Genomic DNA, 14,629 nt, shown 5'->3' with positions numbered 1-14,629 from the left:
CCTGTCACTTGCAACTGTAATAAGCTCTTCTTTCCTTTCTCGTGATCTCTCTTTGCCCATTCAAATTATGCTTTTTCATGCTTTCTGTGGACAATGAATCATTCAATGTTTTTATACTACCTGTTTTGGATACTTGTTTTGGCTTCCATTTAGATGAAAAACAAATCACATGCCTGAATTTGCTGTTTTTTGCCATGTCCTTGTTGCTCTAGTGGTGGTGGCTCTTTCATTCTGTTGTCCTTATCCCATCAGAATCTTGTTCGTTACTATATGCTGAAGCTTGATTCCCTCATTCAATCTTTAGTGCTAAGGGTTGAGTCAAGAACAAAATAATTTCTAGCTACAATACCTTTTTTTCTTTCAATTTTTATCACAAAATTCCTTAGGATCATATTTCGTGTAAGGAGTTACACTTGTTAGACGGTGGAGTATCATTGGTTTAGACATATGGGGACAATGTCAGTAGATAATCGAGCCAGAAGGGTGGATCAAATGAAAAATAAACTAGTGGTTAGAGGAAGAGCTAAAAAGGCTCTGCAGGAAGTGATCAAGTGAGATTTATGTGTGAACGATCTCATTGTAGAGTGTAGACATGATAGGGTGCAATGTTGTCGCTTGATTCATGTAGTTGATTCCACCTGGTGGAATAAGATTTGTTGTTGTTTGTTGTTGTTGGTTACACTTGTTACTAGCGCCATGGGCTGGGATGTTAAGTGTGTTGCTTTTCGATCCCCCAACTAATACTGGAGAGAATAGTATTGGCAGCATTTGGCTAGCGTCAATTTTAGAATTTGATGAGCTTAGCATCATGTATGATGGTGAATTATTGACCAAAATGCAATTCCTAGAAATTTTAAGTACATAGAGTTGCACTCTTGTCATCAATTATTGCTTTTAGCCTGAACATATAGTGATCCAACATTTATAATTTTTGAGGAAAGGTTCTTTTAATCCATTTCTTATATATGTTCTCTTGTTTTTATTCCTTCAATGTCTTAAGTTTTTGCTTGATTGGCAAATTTTAACTATGCATCCATCGAAGTTTTAAAGCATATTCATTTCACCACTATATTAGATGAAATCACAATTCCTTGCAACATGATATAATGACAATCTGACTTTGTATATACTTTTAAAGAATGAAGATATAATATGCTTTCCAGTCTGAGAGATAACGAGTATTTTGATTTGTTTCATCTTGTAGATGGTCATGTAATGCCCTCATGGTTTGACATTCATGAGATTCCTATAACTGCTGTAAGTTTAGTATTCCCTTATTTCTTTGATTTATTAAGTTTAATAGACTCTCTGCAGTTCCAGTCATGAAAGGAAACTAATACACAATTTTCATATCTCCATTTCCTACTTATTCTTTGTTGCACAGTTCTTTTAGATTGTCTATTTGAGTATGCACTTTTTTCTTAAGTGATTTATAGGTCCCCTGGATGGTGATCATGATCTTGTTTAATTTGTCAGCTTCCTCCTTTTCTTTTTCCATTCAATTACTTTGTCTAAATAGAAAGCTTGGTCTACATGGTGAGCACTTTGAGGTCTTGCATTTTGTAAGAAATAATTAGTTGCACATCTCATCTTATAACTTCTTAGTTTTGCCATTCACTTCATTGAGAAGTCCAATTTAGTATTCTTCTATGATTGTAGTGTTTATGCTATATCTTGTTTAGGATGGAGTTGTTGGCATATCAATTTATATTTGAAAGAATTTTACTTATTGTCAGGACTCTCCACAAGATGAGAGTGGTTTGCTTAAAGCTGTTAAGAATGTGCATGCTACAATAGACAAGGAAATAGCTGATGGCACAAACCCTAATAATGTATTTATCTGTGGATTCAGTCAAGGAGGTTGCTTTCTTATTTCCTTTCTCTATATGTGTCTCTACATATCTCGGTGCTTTCATCATCTCCTTCATCACACTAATTCCTTTAAAGAAAAGCATATGTATAGATTTCCAATGAATTGCAGTAACGTTTTGCAGGTGCATTGACCTTGGCTAGCGTTCTGCTTTACCCAAAAACTTTAGGTGGAGGTGCAGTATTTAGTGGCTGGGTACCATTTAACTCATCTTCGTCCATCATAGGACAAATTACACCCGAGGCAAAGCGGGTACAAATATTTAAGAATTTCATTATTCTCATTACTTGTTTGATGTAAGTGAAAAATATCAACATCATTATATCCCAACATAGAAATATATGAACCATGTGAGTTAAGTTAGACTAACTTAGTACCAATTGATAGAATATCCGAGTTTTCTAAGGCAATTATAACTTGTATACCTAGTCCCTGAATACTATTCAACTCAACTGAATTTTGGTATGTACTTATCACCTATTTTATTTATGTTGACATAGTTTATATAAATATCTGCAGACACCACTATTATGGTCCCATGGGATTATTGATAGAACAGTCTTGTTTGAGGCTGGACAAGCAGGTCCCCCTTTCCTTGAAAAAATTGGTGTTGGCTGTGAATTTAAGGTGAGATTTCAAGTTTTTAATGATTCATCTGTTGACCCCTCTTTTTTAATCTTCATCATGATGCTGACATTTGTTCTAATTGCAGGCTTATCCTGGTCTTGCTCACTCAATAAGCAATGAGGAACTCCGAAATCTGGAGTCGTGGATCAAGACACGCCTACAGAGTTCTTCGTAATCGTTTCTGGTCCCGCAAGATTTTTCTCTTTTTTTCATTTATTATTTTACCTTGGTGGTGGAATTTGGTATGGCCTGCAAGAAAGTAAATCACCTCAATGCTGAAAGGGGGGAATGGTGGAATTTCGTATCTTGCATTGCAATATTTATGATAGATTTGATGGGGCAGCCTTCTGATCAATGCTTCATTGTCCATTTGTTAATGTTGAAAGTTAGAAACAGGAGTGTAAGTGTTATTACTCTCTCTGTCCCTGTTTTTCATACATTTTACCATTACCTTTTTCTTTTCTCTGGAAACCCATGAATGAAATAATTCACTTTTAGCTAAAAGAATATGCTTTTTCAGTTAATTATTCTTTATGAATTCATAAGTAATAATGCCTATAGGTCATAATATTAAGGACCATTAAACTTTAATATAGCCTTAATTATATTATATTCTTTAACCAAATGTTATTACATCTTTATGTAGGTGCATATGGATACAGACATACAGTAAATAAAAATAGTGACAATAAACAGAATGAATTAAGTAAACAAGTATCAATGTTACTCCCCTTAAAAATATAGGGAAAACTTCATGTAGGAAAAAAGAATGTAATTTTACCACAACAAGTGATGGTAGCCACTTGAAATTTTTTGCCTTTGTCTTACACTCTATTTGCAAGTTGTCACTGTAGCCATGCAGCATTGTTTCTGCTTCTTTTTGTTGGGACCATTTCAGAGGTGGGTTGAGATTGAGACCACTGTGTTGTTTTAGCTGAAAAGCTGGAAAAAGTTACTGTTTTTCTAGCATTATCAATTGAACCATGTTGGCACTTGTCTAATTAAATATACCTTAATCCATGATTTGCAGTTTAAAATATATCTTTTAGGGTTTTAGCCATATATTAATTAGACCATTATCCAAAACCTAAGGCAGCGTTTGTTTGAGGTATTGAAACAGAGACTAAGAGATTGAGACTCAGTATCATGTTTGTTGGTTCAGAGACTGGTATTAAAATTTCTGTCTGTCTCCAAAATTTCAGTATTTCAGTACCTCTAAAATGTGGAGACATAGGAGACTAAAATTTTTAGAGATAGAAACTGAAACTTTAATAACATTTTATATCTAAAATACTCTCATTTCAATTAATTAATTTCAATTTTACCCTTTGTACAAATTAAATTAGAGTTTCATTCTTATTTCAATTTCTGTCTCCCATTTTGCACCAAACAGAATATTGAGATTTATTTCAATCTCTTTCTCTTAGTCTTTGTCTCTCAATTTCAGTTTTTTTGTCTTTGTCTCTCCACCAAACGCTACCTAAGTGCCTAACTTTGCTATGCTATCACTTGTCAGTGATGAATTCAATATTCGCAACTGTGTACAATTAGTTGAGAATTTTTGACATTATGAACCATGTACAATTTAAATTCAATTTTGTACAATTAGACTTGTAAATTCTGAATCTATATATTGCCTTTTTTGTTACCTTATGTAAGAAACTAAATGGATCTAATTCAATTTTAAAATCTAACTTAAAAGGGTAAAAGGGAATAACTCTCTTACACTTGCAAAAACTATTAGATTTTTATTTTTAAATCATGTGGGACTTAATAGTTAATACCTTGCTAATGTTTTCACTTGTCATATATAAATAACTTTTTTTTCTCTCTTTTGGCAAAACGCCAAAGGGTGAAACCAATGAATAGGGAGTGAGGCAGTGAGTGAGGGGTCATTGGTTTGGAAATAATGGGTAATGAAGACACAAGAAGTACTTGACAAATAGCAAGCATCTGAAAATCTTTAAATTCATTTCTGGCTATCATGTTGCAAGCATCTTCTGCCTTTTACTCACAGTGGCGCCACCACTCTCTCCTGTCTACTTCCTTCCATTCATTAATTAATACTGCTAATAATAGTAATCATTTTGTTAGAGTCGTTATCCAATTAACATATTTTTCTTGGTAGTAATTAATTATAAAAGAGCACTTTTTAGTAATTAACTATGTAACTGTGTTCCCCCCCTCCCAAAACCTTTCTATTTTTTAATGTCGTAAAGTGCCAAATTGAATCATCGCCATGGAACACTTTGGAGGTATACAAGGGGGGAAAAATGGTAACAGCTAGCGTTGCATGCAATTCTTAATTTTTTTTCCCATGTATCCCCTAACCCGTCAGGTAAAGGACTAATCTGTCGCGGATTTGAGCTCCATTTAAAGGTTTGTCGCTGGCCAATGGATTGCTGCATGCACAAGGCTGGATTAACTATTAAACACATTATCTTCAACAATTGGGCTCTGCTAGTACAAACCCCTATTTATGGAATTATGGTTATGTACACATTTATTATTAATTGAGAAGAATATCTTTAATTATTCATAATATTATATTGTAGGGTCTATCCAAAAAATATTTATTTGCTAGACTCAGCAAACTAATTTTTTTTTTCGAATTTCTCATTCAAAATAGAGATGTCTGTTCCGTTTTTATTTCTTATTAACACACACACTGAGATACGGTCTTCAATTGAATAAGATTTAGCTCGGTTCAAAGTTTACCAGAATTATTAAATTTTCCGAATTCTCGTAGTTAGTAAGCATTTGAGTATATGGAATAATTATAGTCTCACATGTTGCACTGTTGCATTTTTGGCGATGACACTTTCGTCTTTTTGTCATGTGAAGATAACTTTTCCATGTTAAAATTATTCATTGAAACGCATGCCACAAGCCACTATATTTGAATAGGAATATTATAAGGTGAAAACTCGTATCGAATTAAATTTCTTTTGTGTGTTGATGATGGTAGTACATGAAATGAAAGTGCAATTACTTTTGACTAAAGGTAAATTTTTTGCAACATTAAACACTAAACAGAAAAACAAGCTGAGGTTTTTTCAGAATTTACAATATCTTTTATAAATAAATAGCAAATAGTCCTTAAAATTTAATTAGCTTTTGTTAAAAAAAATGTATTTTGCTCTTAGTTACAACAACAGAAGATATTTCGTTATTATTCTAAACGAGGGAAGATATAAGCTCTTATTTTATCACGTTTTATTTCCCATGCATAGCATATAGGATATATATAATAGGAGAATTTCTCTTGATCTTTTTCATATCAAAAGTTTCTTACCTTAAAATTAAATAACTTAATTGCACCGCAAGTATACGAAAATATTGCTTAGAATCTGTAAAATTAAATAACAGCAGTATTTCTATTTTGCTTCATTAATCATTCATAGGGGCTTCTACATCATAGTAATATTTTTTATAAAACTAAATAATAAATGGTGGACTTTAAACAAAGTTATTTAAAGGAGAGGGATCTAGCAAATGAAGCCGATTCGGTGAAATATGGCGCTGATGATGCGCGAATCGCGGATTTGGGTTAGGGTACCAGATTTTAGGTACTTGTGGAAGTTGTGGTGGTGTTGAGGAAGAAAGGAGGAGTGTGCATTAGGGAGAGAGGGATTTGAGTTGGAAGTGTTTGTCAGATCATCAAAATACTGTGGCTCTGTCAACATTGTATTTGTCGGAAATGTGCTCTGACGAGTTCAGAAATGGGAATGGATATTCTCAATTGTTAAAAAAAATTGAAAGTGTAAAGTGTGATCTCTAATCCTTTATTGTTATCTCTCTCATATTTATTTTTAGTCTCATTTATAAAATGAATGGTATGATATCACACTTTATTCCCTCAATTCTTAAAAAAAATTGAGAGGATTCATTCCCTTCGGAAATACACTTGTCAATTTTTAAAATTTTTTTTAGAAATTATTTTGTCAATAACAAAAATTAGGTATCATTTTATCAGCGTTAGAATTTTTCGAATACCAATTTAATATTTACCTCATTTTGATTATATAAAGTTAATTTGAAGTGAGGCTGAATAGTAAATAAATATGGTAAAATCTTGGTGAATCGTGTTTTGTCATTTTGAATTTAACAAAGCAGAATTATTGATGTAACATTGGAACCATATAGTATGATGATGTTAATAATAAATAATAAGACTAAACTAATAATAGAGGGTGACAAGTTCATGTGAGGGGAGTAAAAAAGCCGCCACATATAGGGTTAGAAATAATTTAGATAGGCCAAACTAATCCCACCAAACGAAAGGAAAGAAAAACCCTAATTCATTCATTCATATACGACGGTACTTGCAAGAATGCCATGGTTACTTGCAAGAGTGAGTGTGCTCTTTGTTTCAAATTGAAACCATGACAACGACACACACATATTTTAAAAATGGGTCCCATTCTATCACTCTGATTGCACTAATCACAAGGCTACACTACAGCGACGCGTAGGGCAATACCGTACACCCTCCTCGCACCTGATTCTCCCTCCCCCCACCCCAAAACTACGTCACCAACTAACTCCAATACCTAGCAACCCAGCCCTATAGTAGTTAGGTTTGTCTAAAAGTATTTAGAAAAAAAAATATTTTTTATTAAAATATGGTTGGACATAACAAACACACAGACACATATTGGTGAGTATTGTTTTTTAAATATATCTGAAATATGTATGACACGTAAATATGACAACTCAGCAAAGTGTCTGTATTTTGTAGGTTTATCCTGAAAATTAATTAGTTTTATTAGGGTGAAGACTCATATATATTTGTCTTCATTTAAAGTTGATAGTAAAAAACTGTTAGATAATTCGGTCAAATTTACCAAATTATCTAATAATTTTTCATTATCAACTTCTTTTTATGTTTTGATAATGGGGTGAAAAAACACCCAAAAGAACTAATAAAAAATTACTCTAGAAAAAAAAATTCTTACTAGATTAGTCATAAAACATAATGAAATACAGAAAGACAAAGAAAAAAAATATAACATCCATATTACAAGCTGTGTCCCAAATATACTAGACGGTCAGCGCACAAATTTGCTTCTCTAAAAGCATGGTGCAAACGCCAGTTCTCTATCGTGCTGCAGCAATTCCTAATGATTGCAACTAAAGATTTCACAGAATGTAACTCCACCGATTGATAAAGACAGAGATCAATCTCCGTCTTAAAATCCATTTCAATCTCTAAGTTTGTAAAACTTATGTTCTTTGTCAAATTCAAACCCAGTAGAATTGTCTATAATTTAGCCAAAGTAATAGTGCAAGTGCCCAGATTAGCATCTAAACAGGTTAAAAACTTACACTCAACATCTCTAAGAATCTCTCCACAAAAAGTTCTACCATCATTAATCATTTATCCATTCACATTTAGTTTAACAGTCTCCAAACTGAGTGGGTGCCACCTGATCTACCGTTTCTCAAACTCTCTAATTGCCCTTCTAACCCGACTACATTTCTCTTGGGCTAGATGGCAATCTTTAGCGAGATGGAATGCAAGATCATGGATTTTATCTTTATGCACTATATTGGTTTTATAAAAAATATAATTGTTTCAGCATAACCAAAGAGTATTCAAAGCGGTTGCAAAAAAGAGGGGCCATGGAACCCCTTTAAAAGGAGAATGATTCGAAAAGTTCTCCAACAGTCAGTCTTTAACGGACTTGTTAAAAAAATTCTCAGGATCCAATCTGTTATCTATGCTCTTCTAGGTACAACGTACAATTCTGCAGTCACACACTACATGAAACAAAGACTTAATCTCATTACAAATAACACAATGATCGTCTTTAGATATATATCTACGACGGCGAAGCTCGTTGGTCAAGAGAACTTCGTTGGCCATTAATCAGTAGAAATAACGTAACCGCTAAGGAGCCTCTATCCTCTGGATAATGAAAAATAGGTCAGAATTTGATCCCTTACTAGAACTTGAAAGAAGAGAACTTGCTGACTTAACAGAGAATATCCCGTTTGATTCAGGAAATCAAGCCACCATATCATGACCCATGCCAACTTCCACCGCCTTAGCAAAAGTGAAAATAAGAAACCAATCTTCACCTAGGATTTTACCAATCAGATCAAAATTCCATTGCCCCTCAGTAGCATAACACTCCACCAAGTCCTCTAACATCTCGTTTGTAACCACATTGTTCGCAAAATCAGATAACCTGTACACTCCTGGTAGCCAATGATCCACCCAGAATCTAGTTGTCGTACTCGTTCTGACATGCCAAATCAAGTTCTTCTCAACGATGGACCAAACTTGGAGAATAACCTGTCAAACATTTGAACAAGAGTGTACATTGCTTATAACTGGGCGCAAATCAAAACCATAATCATATTTACTCCTCAAGATCTTAATCCATAAAGAGTCTCTGTTCTTAATCAATTTTCAAGTCAGCTTCATTAAGTGAACTTTGTTTGAGGTTCTTGCTGATTTGAACCTAAGTCCTCTTTCTTTTTTGATAAACAAATCTTCTCCCAAAATAAAAGATGGAGTCTTCTGTTTAAGTCAGTTTCGCTTCACACAAAATTCTTATAAATCCTGTCAATTTTACCGCACACACTAAGAGAGATCCTTATAGTTTGCATGGCGTATGATGGAATGGTGGCTAGAGCAGATATGGGCAAAGTAACTCGACTAACTAGTAAAAGGTTCCTTGCCTTCCAGGAGCTCAGTTGACTCATCATTCTGTAATGATAAATTAGAAATCCTCTTTTTTTACTCTGCTATAAAGAAGAGGCGCTTCCAAATAGAGAAAGTCTAGGAGGCCAGCATTTTTGTTAAAATCTGGCCAGCACTTAACTATCAAAGAGAAAATGATTAATCCTACACCATTAGATGTCATCTCACGCCATTAAAAATATTGATGATGGCTAACATCACAAATTCTGCTTGCCCTAGCACTCTCCCTCCCAAATATTTGTCAAAACTTTTTATTAATACTATGATATTTGATATATAAATTTATTTTTTGATGTATTATCAATTTGTTTAACACATGAATTTGGTTACCTAGGATACTATTTTTATATTAATTTAATAAATAATTATTTAAAAATTAAATATAATAAAATAATTATGTAAAATACTTTATAGGATTAAGTATTGTTTTCGTCCCTAACGTCTTGGGTCAAAATCAAAATCGTTCCCGACCTTTTTTCGTTATTAAAATCATCCTCAACGTTCAAAAACGCTTTAAAATCATCCTTCCCCAAATTCTTGGACCAAAATACCCTCATCATCATCATTCTCCTCTTCATCTTCTTCACCCCACCACCTCCACTGCCACCAACATTACCACCACAACCACCACCATCACCAACACCACTACCACCACCACCATCATCACCACCACCACTACTACCACCACTACCAACACTAACACCACCACCAACACCAACACTAAGAACACCAAACAACAGCAACAACACCAAATAACACCAAACCAAGAAGCAAAAAAGCAAAAGCAAGATGCAGATGAGGCGACGAGGCAGAGGCGGCGAGGCGGCGGCAGTGGCTCGTGTCTCCTCTCTCCCTCGCAATCCCTAACGGCGACGGCGGCTCCGCCCTTCCCCTTTTCCCTTTTCCCCTCTCCCCTGCCCCATCCCCTGTTTTCTTTTTTTATGATGATGAAGATATTTTGGTCCAAAATTTTGGGAAAGGATGATTTTAAAGCATTTTTGAACGTTGAGGATGATTTTAATAACGAAAAAAGGTTGGAGACCATTTTGATTTTGACTCAAGACGTTAGGGACGAAAACAATACTTAACCCATACTTTATACTATTAATATATTAAAATTAAACTCTTAATATATATCGTCAAATTATATATTTTAAAAAATTTAGATTAATATCTAAAATAAAAAAATCATTCATGAAATTTTTGTTAATATTATGAAATTAAATATATGTTAATAACTAAATAAACAATGGTTATGTTCAATAATTTTTTTGAATAACATGAATAACCATTAATTTAATCAAAATATATTATACCTTTAAATTATCTACTTAAATTTTAATATTAGAATAATTATCTGCATCTTAATATTAGAATAATTATCTACATACCTAATAAAATAAACATCTAATATATTCATTATTTATATTTTTTAATATTTTTATTGTCTACTTATACTTTTATTGTAAACAAATTTACATGGATCCAATAGTTAATTTAGTCAAATAAATATAAAAAATTTAAACCTCATTCTGTCCATTCAATACACTTAAAACTCTATTTCACATGCAAATTAAACTCTTATTTAGCATGTAAATTTAAAAAAAAAAATTAGACTTAATGATTTCTCGGTAATGACGTTTAGACTAGGTAAGACGAGGGTTTTTTTGTGTTCTCGGCATAAAACCTCATCAACTCTTGAAAGCTGAAAGCCTCTCTCTCCTTTTTCTTCTCTTTCTTTTCTTCCATTTGAGTGTTAGATAAGAAGACCACACCAAACCAAACCCTTTCTCTTCTCTCTCTCTCAACTTCCAAAGTCATCAACCATGAAGAAGCTTTACCGAAAAGGAACCGTTCACCCGTCACCGCCCATCATCTCCGACCAACTCTCCTTCCTTCCGGCCACCATCCTCACCCTCACCGCCGCCCTCACGCCAGAAGACAGGGAAGTCCTCGCATACCTCATTTCCTGCTCATCCTCCTCCAACAACCCCCGCCGCACCACCACCACCACTTCAAGGAGCAGCTCCGCCTCAGGCGGCGGTGACCATGCTCCAGTCTTCAGCTGTAACTGCTTCCGTTGCTACATGAGTTACTGGGTGAGATGGGACGCTTCGCCGAATCGCCAGCTCATACACGAGATCATCGATGCGTTTGAGGAGTGGTTAGCTCACAAAGGAGGAAAAAAGCACCACAACAATGGAGGAAGGAAAGACAAGAGGAACAAAAGAGGCTCCAATAGCAATAAGATGCAACAGTCAGGCGAGTTGTTGAATCGGAGCGAGTCAGTGCCGAGTTCTGAGAGTACTGAGTCGTCATCGTCAACCGATTTGGAATCGGTGGTGGTGGCGGTGGAAAATAGTAGCAACGATAGTGATGAAGATGGTGAGAGGGTTGAAGAGGATGAAAAGGGTTCAGTGAGAAGGTTCGTGAGTTTCATTGGAGAAAGGATTTGGGGCGCTTGGGGACAGTGAATCATCAACAACCAACAAAAATAACAACAAAACCTCGACAACAAAGAGGAAAGGTGGGTTCAGAACTTCACCTTCTCTTTTTTTTTTCCTTTCTTTTTTTTTCTCTTTCTGTACATTATTATTAATTACTCTTCCTCCTCCTATGCAATGTCTAAAAGAAGAAATGTTATTTCTCTCTTTGTTTTTTTGTAATCCAATGGATTAATTAGTTTTGTTATAAATTTATAATCATCAATCACAACATACATATGTTATGAGATGTCATCTCATTTTGTTCCTTGATATTGTTGAGTTGTTATGAAAAATAATCCTAATATCTAGGTACTTATCACTTTAATCCAACGGAAAATAGAAAATCAATTTCTTTGCTTAGACTAATGATTTTGATTTCAATTTGAGTATCTCCGTGGCGGCTATAGCTTTGTTGTTGATTGATAAATTGATGAATAAGTATTGTTGTAGTTCAAATATTGTAAATTTCTTTTCTAGAAAATAAAAATTGTAAATTGAATTTCTTATTTAGAAGAGATGAATTTGACTAGTTATTTTTCTTCCTGAGGAAGTTTTCTAGATCGTGTAGTAGTCTCTGTTTTTTTCCCTTGGGATGGAGGAAGCTCGCGAGAAAATACGCAACAAACTCGTGGATAATTCTTTTCCTAAGCGTGTATATTCAAAGCGGAAATTTTGCATTTACTCGTGTCTTTTCTCTTTTGGTCCTTATTTAATGAAGTCTTGAGAATTATATATTCTTGGAAAAATGTTTGGCCAGAATGTTTTTCTTCTATAATTAGTACATTTCGAATTTTGAGAAAAAAAATCTATATATTTAAACGTGTTTTAATTATGTTTTTAGTTAAAAACACATGTTTCCATTATTGTTAGGAAAATTCTTTATATTTTTTATTTTAATAAACAAATAATACATGTATTAAAATTTTAATTTTTTTTAATTGATAACATTAATATGTGTTTCTAACTAAATTCTTTAGTTATTATTACATCTACATGGCTCTGTTCCTCTTCAATTAAGAAACAAATTTCATCACATTGATCATTTGTACTTGCTTGGACAATTTTCAATTTAACAATGAGAAAAGTCAAGTGAACGGGGAGTGGCATTTTGGATTAGATGACATTGTTAAATAACTAAGTTCCTTTGGTCCAAGGGTAAATTCATTTGCGTGAAAGCTACTTTTTCTGATTTTTTGAATTAACTTTTTGAAAAATTAATTCATAATTTTTTTAAAGAAATAGAAATACATGATTTCTCTTCTATAAGTTATTTTATGTTTTTATAAAAAAAATACGAAATTAGTATTGGCTTTCTATCACTTTTTTCATCCAAATTTTCATCTGCCTTCCATTATAATTTATCTGTATCATTCACTATCATTTTAAAATAATATTCTATCTGAATCATTTAATGCATATATTTCTTCCATTTTTTTAATCATTTTACTATTTTATTTTTATTATTAAATTTATATTTAACATTGTGTGTGGCATAAAATTTCAGTTTTAATTTTATTTTTATATAGCTGTTATTATTTTTACAATTAGTTATAGTAAGTTCTTAACCCCAATAAAAGAGGATAGAATTCTAATAGAAGTAAAAATAAAAAATAAAAAATAAAAAAACAACAACATAATATACATTGACACACATTTTATATTTATTTTTTATTTTTACCTATTATATCATACGCAATAAAACAGTAAATACTAACTACACAATAATTTTTTTGGCATTGCCATCAGCCCATCAAAATTATTATGAATTAAAATTTTGTTACTATTTACTACATACAAGAACACTGTTATCGGTAAAAATGAATTAGAAAAACCAGTTTCTAATGATATTACATAGGAAGGACAAATTGTCTACAAAATAGAATTAATAAGAGAACAAATAAAAAATTAATTTCCTAAACAATCTTAATGATTAAATTATATAAAATCAACATTTAATATTAAAAAGTATTTATTATTATCGTTATTTTAATATATATTTTTTGAATTATTTATTCAAACGCTACAATTTTAAAATAAATACTTTTAATAAAATAATTTATTTATAAATTGCTATTAATAAAAAAATTTATACTTTACATTTTTTTTAAAGAGTTTATTTAAATTGTTTAATAAATTAGGCCTAAGTTGAGGGAGGTCGAAATCATTGCCGCGGTTGTATTTATGTCCTCTCCTATTGAGGGTTTTTCAACTTTTCTTGTCCATTTATTTTTCTTTTTACAAATTAAAGTTTAATTATAACTCCTTTTATAAATATAAAATTATAATAATGCCAAAAAAGTTTATGTATATATGAAATAAGATTATAACTCCTTTTACCAAAATAATAATAATAATAATAATAATAATAATAATAATAATAATAATAATAATAAATCCCTTTTTCTTTTTTATGAACATGTTTGAATCCTATAACTCTGTTTTGAGCTCTTTAATTATAGTTTTTAGTCTCAGAATTAGAAAGTTATAGGAATTCTTTAAAGAATCACCATGTTACTGAAACAATCTTTTGGGTGTGTGCAGATATGATTAGATGTGATTTAACTAGTTAAGAAATTTTTATATTTCTATAAATTTTATGATAATAAAAAATATTCTTATTTCTTTTTTGGAAGGATTGGTAAAGTAAGTTGTTTAGATGAATTAATTTTTCACTTTTCAAGTATCTAAACATCAAATTCGCAGATATTACTTTGAGGATTAGTCTTATTTCTCAGTGGGGCCAACCATGAAGCTTGAGTTGGGAGATTAATATTGTAGTTTGAACTTTGAACAATTGAACATAATAAACTTGTTCAATAAAACTATAAAAGTAATAATTAGATGTAACTCACAAATGCACTCCGAATAATCTTTAGTATTATAAATATAAAATAGTTATAACCTTTTTACATATTTAATATTATTAAGAATTTA

At 32.2% G+C, this 14,629-nt stretch overlaps 2 protein-coding genes across 2 annotated transcripts in view; both read left to right on the top strand.

Annotated features, from left to right (window-relative positions):
- LOC107482951 (probable carboxylesterase SOBER1-like) overlaps positions 1-3,021 on the top strand; it is a gene marked incomplete in the record, with an annotated part of 3,391 nt that extends 370 nt beyond the window's left edge. Inside the window, 6 exon segments of the mRNA XM_016103540.3 lie at positions 1-16; positions 1,205-1,257; positions 1,737-1,860; positions 1,995-2,122; positions 2,390-2,497; positions 2,583-3,021. Of these exon segments, the coding sequence (XP_015959026.1) occupies positions 1-16; positions 1,205-1,257; positions 1,737-1,860; positions 1,995-2,122; positions 2,390-2,497; positions 2,583-2,672 (519 nt within the window).
- A 7,857-nt stretch (positions 3,022-10,878) lies between these two features.
- On the top strand, positions 10,879-12,055 carry LOC107482952 (uncharacterized). Its single transcript, XM_016103541.3, has one exon. It carries the CDS (start codon positions 11,036-11,038, stop codon positions 11,681-11,683), a length of 648 nt encoding a protein of 215 aa, XP_015959027.1. The 5' UTR covers positions 10,879-11,035; the 3' UTR covers positions 11,684-12,055.
- The last annotated feature ends 2,574 nt before the right edge of the window (positions 12,056-14,629 follow it).

The sequence above is a fragment of the Arachis duranensis genome, chromosome 4, assembly GCF_000817695.3.
Source record: "Arachis duranensis cultivar V14167 chromosome 4, aradu.V14167.gnm2.J7QH, whole genome shotgun sequence".
Classification (NCBI taxonomy): Eukaryota; Viridiplantae; Streptophyta; class Magnoliopsida; order Fabales; family Fabaceae; genus Arachis; species Arachis duranensis.
Note: the sequence above shows the minus strand (reverse complement) of the source record. Positions and strands in the feature narration are given on the sequence as shown.